The sequence below is a fragment of the Vespula pensylvanica genome, chromosome 10 (genome assembly GCF_014466175.1).
Source record: "Vespula pensylvanica isolate Volc-1 chromosome 10, ASM1446617v1, whole genome shotgun sequence".
NCBI lineage: Eukaryota > Metazoa > Arthropoda > Insecta > Hymenoptera > Vespidae > Vespula > Vespula pensylvanica.
This window is the reverse complement of record NC_057694.1, coordinates 7,292,914-7,307,913: the sequence shown is the minus strand read 5'-3', so window position 1 is coordinate 7,307,913 and position 15,000 is coordinate 7,292,914. Positions and strand designations below refer to the sequence as shown.

Genomic DNA, 15,000 nt, shown 5'->3' with positions numbered 1-15,000 from the left:
TTGTTTTCTCTCTCTCTCTCTCTCTCTGTCTCTTTTTCTCTCTTTACGACGACAGATATCTCCCGTCCTTCTTGTTATGCATTAAGAGAGATAGCAAAGCGACGAAATAAGACGAGTACTACTCGCGGTTTAATTAAACTTTCTCCGACATCTTCTCGCGTAACTCGGAAATGTGCGTCGCATTCGGAGCACGCAGTTAACTTTACCACCCCCTCCCCTTCTCTCTCTCTCTCTCTCTCTCTCTCTCTCTCTCTCTCCGTCTCTCTCGTTCAGTTTTTTACACCAACTCGGTGTTTCCTTTCGTGACGACTACGACGAGGATGGATCCTCTACTAGTTTTTCTCTCTTCGTTACTCAAACGAATAGTTTTTCGTTTCCGTCTTTCATTCAAGCAGATAGGTATCTCTTTTTCCGTCTGAGAAAAATCGAACTGGATATCAATTAAATGTACTCGTTCTGCCCGGTGAAAATGAAATGATTAGATCGGATGTTTGAACGAGGAAAACGAGAATCAAACTAAAACGCGTTCACGCGAGACAAAGAGAGAGAAGATAGATAGATAGATAGATAGATAGATAGATAGATAGATAGCTAGATAGATAGATAGATAGATAGATAGATAGATAGATAGATAGAGATGAGATAACTCGTTCTTCTTTTACTTCTTCTCCTTCTTCTTCTTTTTTTTTCTTTTCGATTATCGAATTCCTCGATAAAATAGTATGGTTATCCGAGAGAGAGAGAGAGAGAGAGAGAGAGAGAGAGAGAGAGAGAGAGAGAGAGAGAGTGGAATGAACGAGAAGAGTTTATAGTGGCCGCGAGTAAGTGCTACGGCAAAATGAAATTGAATTTGGCCGAATGAATTATCACGTACGAAAAATGTCACCACTATTCGAAATATACGGATACGTGTGTGGTTTTCACGGTTCGTACGAATCATCGACTGGAACAGAGAATGAGAGAGAAAGAGAGAGAGAGAGAGAGAGAGAGAGAGAGAGAGAGAGAGAGAAAGAGAGATAGAGAGAAAGGGAGAGTAGAAAAAGAAAGAGAGACATAAAAAGAGAGAAATCATCCCGTTAACTTGAATCGTAGCTACTGCAACGAAGCTCATCTGCTGAAGCGACCAAACGAAGATTGGGAGTAAATCGAGATTAATTGAAATCTCGAACCGACAGTTCCAAGCGTAGGTCGATCGATTTTATCTCTTCTCTCGCACGTTTCTCTAACTACTAACGTTAACTACGTAACAACCCTTGAGTGCCAAATTTCTATCCTTTCTTCTCTCCCTCTCTTTACTATCTTCTACATATATCCATGATACCCATAATACTCATTCCTAAAATATCTTTCTCTTCTGATCGATAATTAATATCGGATACGTGCGTATTCTGATTAATATCACTTGTAACTATGCGAGAATCTAAACGAATGTATATACACACGTTCACAGTTCACTTCTTATTAATTGTTTACCAACGAGAAATTACGATTTTTCTTTCTCTCTCTGTTTCTGATAGTCTTTGTAAAGCGTCGAGCCAATAAAAACAAACAACATTCTCATATCGACGAATATTCGATTCGCTTGAACGTAAATCGTATTTACGTAGTATACCTTATATAGAAATATATATTTCCACGAAATGGCTATGTTTTGTAATAAATTCTAACATCGATCGAAAGCTTAGATCGTATGCATTGTTAAACTAATAAAAAATAGAGATCGTAAATAGCATTAATGCGTTGTACGTTGTAACGAAGAAAGTTAATCGTCGCTTGACCGTTTAAATTAAACGATTAGATCGTTAGTTTTGGTATCTCGTTGAAACAACGTGACACATCGGGCTTTCGCATAGCATCGGTGCCGGCGAATTTACGCTGTGACCGCAAATTCCGAACTCGAAATTTATAACGAAACTTTCCATGATGCATAACGCACAACGTATGGCGTATACCGGACGTAGGATGATAGGGTTTAGGGCTAGGGCCGAGCTGATCGTGAAAGGTTACGGAACTATATTTTACTGCGGAAACTTAACACAATAACATAACGATCTAATATTTATCGCTACGGGAGAGAACTCTTGGTGTTTTTTTGTTTGTTTGTTTGTTTGTTTTTTTGAAACGTGTAAGAGGTTAGGAAAACTACGTTTTCCCTTCTTTTTTTTTAGTTGGACCAAAAATTGATTGAAAAACGATTTATTGTGTGTGTGTGTGTGTGTGTGTGTGTGTATATATATCGTAAATTTCATCGATTGTGTCTTGTCAAAAAACGTGATAGTGATCGTGTGAGTAGGTACGACACAAAGAGATACAAAACCGTGCAATTGTTCAACAATTATAGAACTATTCTTTTGCATATCCCTAAGAAAAATACTCTAACGATTTGCAATGCAAATGGGATTACTTTGTATTCTTTTTTTTTGTTAAAGAAGAGTATAATACAAAGTTGTGTGGAGTTATATCGGCTGTGAGGTAACAAGGTTCGTACCTTCGAAACTAAAATGTCGTTCGGACGATCTGTTTTATATTCTGTTTAGGTCTAATAACGATAATTCACGAACGAAAAGAGAATCTATGACGATTTACTTGGAAACGAAATAAAAAAATTAAAATAAACGACAAAGAGAGAGAGAGAGAGAGAGAGAGAGAGAGAGAGAGAGAGAGAGAGAGAGGGAGAATGAGAAAAAAGAGAAAGAAAGAGAGAGAGGGAAATCAGATAGAGTTAGAAAGAGAGAAAAATGAAAGAGAGAGAGGAAGAGATAGACAGATAGAGAGAGAGAGAGAGAGAGAGAGAGAGAGAGAGAGAGAAAGAGAGAATATTTATCGGTCAAGACACAATGGTTTTATTCGCTTTTCCCTTCGACCGAATAGATTTCTTCGTATGAACGAAAGGGTAAAAGAGAGCGAATATAATCGTGACTCACCGAAAAGAGCCTTTGCAATTTTTCGTCCACCGAGTGATTTCGTGGGACATTCGAGTCGATTCGGGACGATCAAACGAACAGCTACGAGTTTCGGTAAAACTCGGCTTTCACCATTCTCCACGTTCTCTCTCCCCCCACCATCTATCCTCGCTCGTATCTTTGTTCTAACTTTCCGATCGAACGGAAGAAATTTTCTTTTTTTTTTTTCTTCTCTCAGAGATTTTCTTTTTCAACTTTTCCGAATTGTCACCGAGTCCCTTACTTTATCCTACTTTCTCTTCCTTTTTCCCCTTTCGAATCAAGACTCTACCTAACGTTGGAAATTATTCTGATGAAGTATTTTTTCTTTTCTTTTATTTTATTTTTTTTTGTTTGAATCGTTCCATCTCTCTTTCTCTTTCTCTTTCCCTTTCTCGTTGTCTCTGTCTCTATCTATCAATCTATCTATTTATCTCTTTCTCGTAGACGTCGTCAAATCGATTCCACTCGTTTTCGAGCTCCTCGGTTCCTCTTACGAGAATTTAACACGCTCGATTGCCTCGCCGTAGAAGGCAACGAGGTTTAAGGATAATCCGAGTCTCTCGATCTTACGATTTTCATTTTCATCGGAGTCCTTTTCTAAAGGTGAAACGACGAGTGAAAGCGACGATTAATCGATCGCTTTAACGATTTCCTCTTTTCCATCGTCGTGATTTTACGATAAGTTGAGATATACCCTGTACGTGAGTGGGACACTTCAAGTTTTATATATGTAACTAGACATTCGTTTTGAGGTTGACCGAAAAGTGAGAGGTCAATTCGAAGAAAAAAAAAAAAAAAAAAATAGCTTAATGGTTAGAGCAATCGTTGGGAAAACGGAAGAAAACGGGTTGTTAGAGTTCGGATTACCCAATGGCCTTTTTTTTCCGACCATCCTCATCTCCCTCCCCCCTTTCACGAGTCCTCCATGTACGTAGAGATAAGTACAGATAGTTATAGTAACCATCACGTCCGACTATCGATCGATTTATTCGTAACGTATAAAAGTTACAATATTACTCCCGAGAATTTCTCTGCACGATCGCTCCTTTCTCTTTTCTTTTTTCGTTTCTTTCTTTTTTTGTTCTTTTTTTTTTGTCTTTTCTTTTCTTTTTTCTCCCCTTTTCTTCTTTTTCTATGTTGTTATTGTTTCGCACTCAAATTAATTTTTGCAAGCCTATCTTCGTCCCATTGAAATATTCTCGACGAGTAATTAAAATTGGAGGTGGGTAACTTGGATTGTAATTTGGGCCAGGCAACAGGTATATACGAATACGATATATGTATATATGTAGATACGTTAATATGTACAGACATATATATATTTATAACAAAACACTTGATTAAATAAACACGCTTGCCAGGATGCGTAAAAACGATGACCATGATGAATTTGATGATTATTATAGATACCTATTAAAGGGACAGCGTCCGAGGTCGTCGGCATGCTTTCTGCCACGAGGTTCAGGAAAACTGTCAGCGACAGCAGAATGGTCACTCCTGCATAGACAGGTTGAAAACAAAAGTACTTACATGTGTAAAGATTACCTTTTCTTTTTTTCTTTTTATTTATTTATTTATTTTTTTTTATTTTTGCTCTTTCTATGTGTTTTTTTTTTTTTTTTTTTTTTTTTTACTAATTTCTTTTTCTCGTTTCCTTTGTTATTTCAAATCCATAGCTTCGGCTCCATTGATCTATCGTTGATCTATCAAAGTCACCCCCACTCCGAAGGAATAATTTTCTCTGAAAAAAATTCATTTCAAGATACGCCTGAACTTACACGATCCTCGTTGATCTTCCTATTCGTATGTAAGACAATTTCTACGAGTGAATAATAATCGAACGATCGAAGATGATTTTTCATCGTGTCGTTCTATTAACGAAAGATGGATGATTAAGTCGAAGAAGTTTAAGAACGTTGGCGTCTCGGATTACGTTGCGTTAATACAAAACGCCTTGCTGTCATTAATAACGAACGTTTCCTTTTGGAAAAGTAGTTAAAGTCCTTCGGAACGACTTTCTTCTTTGCTCGTAGAAAAAAAAATTAAAAAAAAAAAAAAATTGAAAATAGGGGAAAAAAAAGGAGAGAGAAGGAAGAAGAAAAATCCTACGACCCCATCCAACAACTCTAGTCGACTTCGTCCGAGAAATCTCCAGCGTGAAAATTTCATTCCAACTGGTGCTTCGGGATTCATAAGGAGTCACTTGATAAGAGTTCTAGAAGTACTATCGTTAAAAGCGTGCTACGAGTACCGGAAATTCGTTCGAAAGATCGCACTTCGTTTTTCTCATAGTTTTTGGAAGAGAAACGTGATCATTTCCTAGAGGAAGAGAGAGAGAGAGAGAGAGAGAGAGAGAGAGAGAGAGAGAAAATGTTCCCACGAAATTACGATTACCAAGAAAATTTATCGTTACCTTCCGAATAATTTAACAAGAAAGTATAGCCTGGCTAACGATCCTGACGTCATGGGGAGTGAAAAAATGATTACATCGCGAAATAAAGCGGTACTTTCAAGCGAATAATGAAAGAATTTGCACGGGGTTTGTAAGGGTAGGGAGAACAGGGTAAAAATGTTTTCGTAGTTCGTTCCGTTTCGTTGGTAAATTTTCAACGAATACGAACGAACAGAGGGATTTTCATTGGAACATTTTGATTTTTTTATAGATCGTACGTTATTATCCTTTGACGAAGCTTGAAAATGATTCGTTATCGTTCGTTTATATTTGATAGGTCGATCATCCATTTCGGTGTTTTAATCGCTGAAAAAACATTTTTATTGGACGTTAATAAATCAATTGATCGACCGACCGAGCGAATCAGCGACCGATATCGATCGATATCCCTCGATCGATCTATATCAAATGGCTGTGTTCACATCTTCGAACAAACCTTAAGCTTTAATGCGCTTAAGGCTACGGCTTTGTGCAATACTAGAACGATCGTTCGACCGGATAAGAGTACGAGGTCGCATTTCTACGGGGATCTTCTTTGGTTAGGGAAACCACGACAACCTGCATCCGCCTCGGGGGTGGCAAACCGCCAAATAAGATCGAGGGTTTTACCGGACAGCTGAGGTACCACTTACCTACTGTTTTACGAGGGTTAAGATATACGAGAGGTATAACGGAGCAATTAATTTTTTTACAATTAATTTTCAAACGTTTCCCTCCATAAAACCCAGAAACGATAAAATTTTCCCTATAAAAACTTTTTAAGAATGAATTCACGACTTTCTCTGTTCGACTACGCTTTTCATCGTTTTCTAACAAAAACAAAATGATCCCGTGATTATGATAATGATGACGATGACGACGATGACGAGGATTATGAACGACGATAGGACGATTCATTCCTATTAATCATTTGTTGAATTTTATAATTTCATTTTTATTATAATAATTTTATGGCAATTATTGTTCCTTCATATTTCCCTTTCTCCTGTCCTTCGCCCTGTCCCATTTTGTCACGCCACGCCCCCGCGTCTCGTCCGCATTGAATTAACCAAAAGTACAAAATGAAATTTTCCGTGTACGCCGGCAATTTAGGTACCGGCCATTTTACAAATGTCCGACCACCGCGCATTTCTGCGTTGATATACACGAGCTAATTTAATTTTATTCAGGAGCGCGGACGCGACAGGGACAATTTAAAATCAACCCTTCTCTTTTCTCTCTCTCTCTCTCTCTCTCTCTCTCTCTCTCTCTGTCTCTGTCTCTCTGTCTCTCTCTTTATCTATCTCCATCATATCCTTTCACGAGTTCGTTTCAACTTTCTCATCGAGGATGGAAATTCGTCCTTCGTCGAACGTCATATTTTTGACAAAATTTTCTTTCTTTTTTTTTTGTTTTTGTTCTTTCTAAAATTTTCTAGAGAATCGAACGAATCCGACAGAAGAACGTAATGTCACCTTTTCTGTACACGCGTCCTTTTCTTTGAGCGCGTACACTCAACGCGATTGTGTATTTCCGTCACGAACTTTTTCCCATCGTATTTTGAACTCTGTCACTCTATCCTGCTCGACTACTTTTTTTTTTTTTTTTTTTTTTTTTTTAAATGGAAACGAACGAACGAACGAACGAACGAACGAATCGTTCGCGTCGCAACCCTTCACTTTTTTTTTTCGTTTTTTGCTTTTTTTTTTTTTTTTATCTTTTCTTTTCTTTTTTCCGCTGCATGGCAAATTTTCCATTCGGCCGAGAATGAGAATTTTACAAAATTAATAAATGGAACGGAAGACGGTTGGTACATACATACGTCGAGAAATGAAAACCAACGATGCGCAATTTATATTTAAAATTTCGTTTTTTATGTTGTTCTCGTTCCTCCCTTCTATCTCTCTCTCTCTCTCTCTCTCTCCACTTGCTCGACGAGACGGGGAGTAAGAGGGAAGGGGGAGAAAAAGAAGGAAACAAGAAGATAAAAAATATAAAAAGAAAGAAACAAATTGAAAACTTATTACATCATTCGCGTTAACTTTTCATTGTCGCTAACTAAATTTTTTTCATCGTATCAAAAGAGAAAGAGGGAAAGAGAGAGAGAGAGAGAGAGAGAGAGAGAGAGAGAGAGAGAGAGAGAGAGAGAGGATATGAACACTCCAGAAGTTTACGTACGAACGATTTTAAACCTATGTACGATTGAACACGAATGCAGAAGCTAATATTAACGAGGCAATTAAGTTAATGAACCAACTGATACAAAGGATTACAATAAAGCCGTCGACTCGTGTGTGAAATATATTCAACGAGGATATCTTTGATAACAATGTATATAGAGACAGGATTCATTGGTAAAAATATATATATATATATATATATATATATATATGTAATAAGTATGTGTACGTATCTACATATCTACGAAATTTTTCAAACGAAATTTTACATGGAAATGTGATATTCTGTAACGTTATCAAATGTAAACCCACGTTTTGATATCTCGCAAATGTATAAACCCATTAAAAAAAAAAAAGATGAAGAGAGTAAGAGAGAGAAGGAGAGAGAGAGAGAGAGAGAGAGAGAGAGAGAGATAGGGAGGTAGAGAGAGAGATAGACATACAAATCTCAATGGAGCCGTTGTACCTTTGACGAAGGATCGCTTAATCTCAATTGCCTGTACGATCAATCTCACTCTCTCTTTAGTCAAGCAATAGTGTGTACGTCGTATCGTAAATCTTGCTTATAAACCAGATACCGTATGTCTATAAACTGTAAATCAGAATATAGTAAATGCGATATGATGACGCGTGATGATTACGCGAAATTAAATTTCATATTAAAGATTTATATATATATATATATATATATATATATATATATATATAAATTTTTTGTGTAAAATATATAGTATAAATATGAAATAATAATTATCATTATCATTGCTTCTAACTACGTATTTACTCATGAAATATGTAAAATGACGATAATCAAATACGTGAAAGAACGATAAAGTATGAAATGAAAATTCAAAGAAAAAGCAAGAAGAAAAAGAAAAGTCCAAAGATTATGCTTTCTTCGCACTGCATGTAATTTCGCATATCTGAAACAGATACAGCGGCGAAGTAATAAATCAATTCGTTTAATGGATCATTTGGAAGTGGCCAATGGGATCACAGTCGTAGAAGCCACTCGGAAACGCGCGAGCGTATTAATCGTGCCAAGGTGAAAGACGATGTAAGCGAGGTGTGTCAAGGAGAGGGAGGGGTGAGTGAGGGGGATGAGAGACAGAGTTAGGTACTGGTGATAGTGGTTGGGAGAGCTTTGGAGTGGAAGAGTAGGAGGGTGGGAACGTAGGTGGTGAATATAACGGAAATACACACATACACACACATACACAAACTCGATCCCCTTTGTCATGCTAATGTTCGATCAAATACACGTACTGCCTCTTCTTCTTTTCTCTTTACAAGAGAGAGAGAGAGAGAGAGAGAGAGACAGAGAGAGAGAGAAAGAGAAAGAGTAAGGGTTGGTAAGCTCGGATATCTTATGGACAACATAACCCGTTGCATTTATTTCGTATTTATTCGGTTAATGAAATTCGTAATATCTTCTTCTTCTTGTCACTCGACTTTCCCCATTTGGAATTTACGCGTTATTATGGAGATTTCATTCATGGACTCTCGAGCAAGAAGCTCTTTACTCTTTTTCTTGCATAACTAGATGAGAGAGTGAGAGAGAGAGAGAGAGAGAGAGAGAGAGTGAGAGGTTTCGTTTTTTTTTCTTTTCTTTTTTTTTGATCTTTTTCTCTCTCTCTCTCTCTCTTTTTTTTTTATATTTTTTTCCTCCTTTATCACCCCTCTGTCAGCTTTCACAGTATTTTAATTTTTATCATAAATATGTATATCCCGCATACGTATGTATCGAGAGAAAAGTTGGAGGAACGGTTTATGACAGGCTACGTTAAGACAGTTAATAAAGATTTGTTTTTTAACGTTTTCTTTTTCTTTTTTTCTTTTTTTCCTTTGCTTTTCTCTCTTTTTTTTTTTCTGTGCAAAGTAGAAAGAGATCGAGACGATTTTATTTCTTTCGGGAGAGGTTTTTCGGGCAAGCATGAAAAAAGTCGAGAAGTATGTAAACAGCTTAGAGGGATTTAATCGTAAATACCGATCGTAATAAGCGAAAGAGATAGGGAAGCTATCTATGTATGTATGTACATGTGAACATGGTGAATACATACCAGAGATTAGTTACTCCGTATCGCAGGATATGACGAGGATTAAATTATCGAGATGTCAGGACTATTTGACAAGTGAAAGATTAGAGGGAAACATTGAACGTTTTATTTCCATTTCCGTCGAAACTTTTCAATATCTTCAATACGGCTGATAGAATTCGATAGAGAAGTAGAATAGATCGTAGATGTGTTAGAACGTTTAAATTTCTAATATAATACGTTTTTAAATTAAAGCGTTTATATTTTATATAAGATGGAGGCAGAGAGTTGACATGAAACTGTCGAGTTATCAAGAAGAAGGAAAGAAAAATAACAAGTAAATTGATAGATTCGTTTGTATTATGTCGTAATAAAAAAGAAAGAAGAACCAAAAAGAAAAGAGAAAGAATAAAAGGAAGAAGAAAAGTTGCTGAGAGAAACACTACTTAGGCCGTATAACGTGTTATATATATATATATATATATATATATATATATATATATATATATATATATATATCGTGCGACGTTTAGACGTCATAAGAATGATGTATCACGTGCTACGATTTAAACGTTATGGCGTTCGTAATCGCAAAAGAGGAAACTGTAAAGAATCACTATTTCGAGAGAATTAAAGTTGACGTTTTTGACCCCGTACGCGTACGAGAAATAAAAGTCAAACGAAAAATTGGAGAAAAATAAAAATAAAAATAAAATAAAATAAACTCGAGGAAAAAAAGAAAAGTGTAACTTGCGTCATCGAATCATTTGTCGATTGAATCGTCCATTGCAGTACACTTCAAAGATTCTATCCGAGATAATTAATGATTAACTAAAAAGTTTATCCTTCTTTCGATACGTCTCTTTTCTTTTTTTTTTTTTTTTTTTTTACAAACTAGGCTAATCCTGGTTCTAAGGGTCTCACAAAATCGCGAGTAAAGTTTTCGTAAAGACCAAAAGTCAAGTTAATTGGGGCCGATTAATCGCAATGTTCTCGTGGTGATGCTATTAGCGACCGAAAATATCGATCCTCTCTCTCTCTCTCTCTATCTCTCTTTTACGTAGAGAAACTCTAATACGTCGTAAGCTAGAAGAGAAGTTTTGAGAAGAGTGTCGTTGATCCGTGCCCATGCGTTCTCCAATACGAAGAGGAACTTCAAGCGCATCAAACGAATCAAACTAGAAAATGGAAGAAAGTTTATCGCTTCGCGAAAGAGGGGATGTTATATCCCTCTCAATCCTGTTTTTATCGATCCTGTGATGATTAATCGTCGAAGGTGAAAAAGTTAAATATTTAAAGTTGATAACAATGATAATGATAATACAAAATAGAAGATAAAAAGAAGAAAAAGAAGAAAGAAAGAAAGAATTAAGTGAAACCCTTCCTGCAGTTTTAGAAATTTGAATAAATATATAATAAGACAAAGGAGACACCAGAGAAATTGATTTTTATTTTTAAAGCGATTAAAAGGCATGGCAGATATTGAAAAGTAATCGCGATCGTACTCGTGAAATCTTAAAGATAGAAGAGAGAAGAGAGAGATATACTTAACCGAACGACGTTGGACGAACTAACGACGTGAAGTCATAACAATGGTAAATACGTCAAGGACGAAAGACAAAGGGGAGAATTGGAAAGGGCAGAGAATAACGTTGTTAGGAAAATGGAGCGACTGTTACTAACAGATACTGTGGTTTTCGATCGGCTCTTTTGAAAAAACTTCTTTGGAAACTCATTCTCTATTTCTCCCTCTCACACTTTCTCTCTCTCTCTCTCTCTGTCTCTCTTGCAAACGAGGCCTATCTAACCAGCGTCGTCATTGTGCCGGTAAAGATAATTGGTTCATCGATTTGTTTTTCTTTCTAATGAGAGATCGAAAATAATTTTCGATGCTCGAAACAAACTTTGAACAAACAATAACAAATTACAAATCGATTAAATTGGAATATCTAGATTTCTTCGGAAGAAATTTATTATTATTTTTACGATGACAACAAAATGAGAAGATCGTGAATACAATTGGTGATCAGTTACGTTGCACGTATCTATCGTCGAAAGCAGAAGTTAGTTTCTTTTTTCTATGAAGGTTGAAATAGGAGTAGAATTTCATGAAAGAACGCGAATAGTAAGAACGAACGTTACTGGAATCCTTAACAAGGTCGTCCCGGGTCTGTTCTAGGAACGAGAGGAATCGAGATCAGGATAAAATCACTCGATTGCAGCTAATGCGGATGAAGCTTTAGACTTCTTCCGTCCGACGTAGTAGCTACTTATTTATTTTGCTTGGTTAACTCTTCCTCCTTCCTCCTCCTCCTCTTTTTTCTCTTCCTCTTCCTCTTCCTCTTCTTCATTTCTCATGGAGTATAAACCTTGAATATTTCAATTTTCCCGCCAAGAGACCAAGTCCAACTTTTACGTCTATATCGTTGAAATATTCAAAGAAACTAAAGTACATTGGAAATATACTGAGAAACTAAAAACGACGAGGACGACGATAAACGAATTTTTTCAATTATGCCCGTCACTGGTCGTACCCGTTCGTTCTTATAATCTCTCTTTTTATCCTTTTATTATTATTATTATTATTATTATTATTATTATTATTATTATTATTATTATTATTTGTTTTTTCTTATTTTATTATTTGTTTTTGTTTCTTCTCTTCTTTCCTTTTTTATTTTCGTTTTTCTTTTTCTTCTTCCTAACACACACGTTTTCGTTCTTTTCATTTCGATCCATTATTACCAAAACTTATTACGATATCTCTATCGAAGGAGGAAGGAGAAATACTGCGGTACATTTTCAGTATTATTACGTGAAATTTATATCTTCTTTTCGATTCGTCTTGACTGTGGCAATAAGAGAGAGAGAGAGAAAGAGAGAAAAAGAGAGAATGAGAGAAAGAGAAGGAGGCACGCTTATGGCGAATAAAAGAGTCGAGTTGAGAGAATAGAAGACACACACACACACACACACACACACACACACATATAGATGTTGAAGTACGTGGTAAAAGTGGAAAAAGGGTCGAAAAAGCGAGAGAACGGAGTTTCAATACTTTAGCAGTCGGTTTCTCGCGGAATGTTAGCCGCACGATCGGTCCGGGCGCAATTTGAACGGAAGAAGAACAAGTTCCGGAACGAGGAACGTGCTCTTGGCATTGGGACTGTTTGCCTTTTTTCGCACCGGATGTTTCTCTCTCGCGTAGAAAGAGGCTTGGTGTAAAGAAACTCTCCAAGGAGAAAAAAGGAAAAAAATCGGAAAAAAGAAAGAAGGAGAAGAGGGACACGAGAAAGAGAGGAAGAGACTGGTGGAAAAGAGAGAAGGAAAGAAGGAAAGAAGGAAAGAAGAAAGGAAGGAAGGAAGGAAAGAGAGAACCGAAGAAAAATACGTCGAGAGAATTCTTAATAAGAGCGGACTCAGCGAGACTTCTTCTCTTCTTATCTCGAGAACATCGACTTTGATGATTATAATCCGAAAAGGAGGTACAAAAAAGAAAAAGAATCTCCAACGTTATCGTTACTTTTCTGTTATCTAAAGATTTGAGAAAAAGAAACAAGAGAGAGAGAGAGAGAGAGAGAGAGAGAGAGAGAGAGAGAGAAGAAGGAAGGAGAAAAAAGAGAGAGAGAGAGAGAGTCATTTAAAATAATTTTCTTCGAAACGGAATACTATTTTTAATCGCCGACACATTTCAACGAATAATAATGTCCCTTTACGTTTTATATTTGAGAACGTCACTCGAGGGAGTATAAAAAGTGTGAACGAAAAATAATAGAAAATGAAAAAAAAAAAAAAAAAAAAAAATAGCAAGCTACGCAAGAACGGCAAAAATGAAAGGAATAGGTAGATAGATAAGAGAATATCGTAAAGTCGGTAAAAGGGTCGATATTAAGTTCCGTTTAAACTACCGTCCAATACGGTAACGCCAAATGCACCGGTGTCCTTGACAGCCATCCAATTTTTCTACAAGCTTATAGTTTTCGTATTCCTATTAGACTTTATATCGTATTCGCGATAGACAGATTTAAAATAATTTTTTTGTAATACTTACCTATCCGACGATCGTCCAAACATCTATTGTTTTTGTATAATAGTTACGATAACGAGTCATCGAAATCTTATATAATTCTATCGACAATTATCTTAAAATGATAAATTCGAATTGATGTTTAGTTTCGAATGGTTCCTTTACGAAATCATGCAAATTTATTCGAATAATCCGATATTTTTGTCAGAGTATTATTACGATAACGAGATTAATATGGAGTACGATAAAATTCGAACTGCCGAACCTGTTTATTCTCTTTATTTCGACGAATATTCTCGATGTTTATAATATAATTCGCGAAATTTCATAAGCGCTCGAGGATATATGTATGTCGTGCCTATTTAAATCTATAATTAATTTACCATTTATCGGCACATATAATTACATGATATAATTCGATATGAAAAATTATACTCCTTTGAAAAAAAAGATATATCCAGTTACTTACTTATAGAAGGAAAAGAGAGAATACCTAGATAGATATTTCGATCTTTAAATTTATTTATCTATTTAATATAACGATAAGAAAAAAGCGATTGAATTTATACGAGCGTTTAACGATTTGATAAAAGAATTAATAAAAAAATATATGTATGTATATATATATATATATATTAGATACGTATCGCTAAAGATTTATGTTTCACCGAGTTCAAGCTATACTTTTCAATAATCATAAATAATAATTCGAGAATATATATGTATAGAGTAGGAATATACAGGATCGGATAAGCCAAGAGGATTCGAACAAACGTCACCGGCACTCGTTCATTCTTGATCCGATAGTCGGCAACTCGACGAGACCTACTCGATCGAGAGAGGAATAATCTTTGATTTTATTGTATTAGGAGTATACCGATAAACGTACGTACGTACGTACATCGTGCACAACGACGACGGCGTTTCGTTTTATCGAAGTTTGTGCGAAGAAATTTCATGAAAATAAAGTAGACGTATCATATCTGTATTATATATGTATATACAACGATATCCATTCGAATAAAATAAATCTTTATATCATTATAAAGCTAATGTTAAGGATAACATTGGAAAAATTTCTTGTCGCGATGTAATAACGATAAATTGAACGAACGTAACGAGATTTTCTTGAAATTGCCTAAGGAATTTATCAGTTTTATCAGAACGAACTAGATAGACGAAAATCTCGAAACGAAAAAACGTTTCACGTAATTCGCAATAAATCTATCATAATTAGAAAAGTCAAGTTTGTCAGATAGTAAGATAGAAAGAGTTTTATATATATATATATATATATATATATATATATATATATATATATATATATATATATAGACAAGTCAGAATGGATTCGAGTGGAAGTTTGTTATCAAAAGCTTTT

The 15,000-nt window shown here is 35.8% G+C and overlaps 1 protein-coding gene across 7 annotated transcripts in view; it reads right to left on the bottom strand.

The window, feature by feature from the left end:
• Nucleotides 1-15,000, bottom strand: part of LOC122632517 (acetylcholine receptor subunit alpha-type acr-16) — a 244,307-nt gene that overhangs the window by 58,197 nt on the left and 171,110 nt on the right. For 5 of the 7 annotated variants that reach the window (XM_043819389.1, XM_043819383.1, XM_043819385.1 and 2 more), the window contains exon 9: nt 4,356-4,442. The exons of the other annotated variants lie outside the window; for them this stretch is intronic. In XM_043819389.1, coding sequence (XP_043675324.1) covers nt 4,356-4,442 — 87 coding nt within the window. The remainder of the gene's footprint in view (nt 1-4,355; nt 4,443-15,000) is intronic. 7 annotated transcript variants of the gene reach the window in all.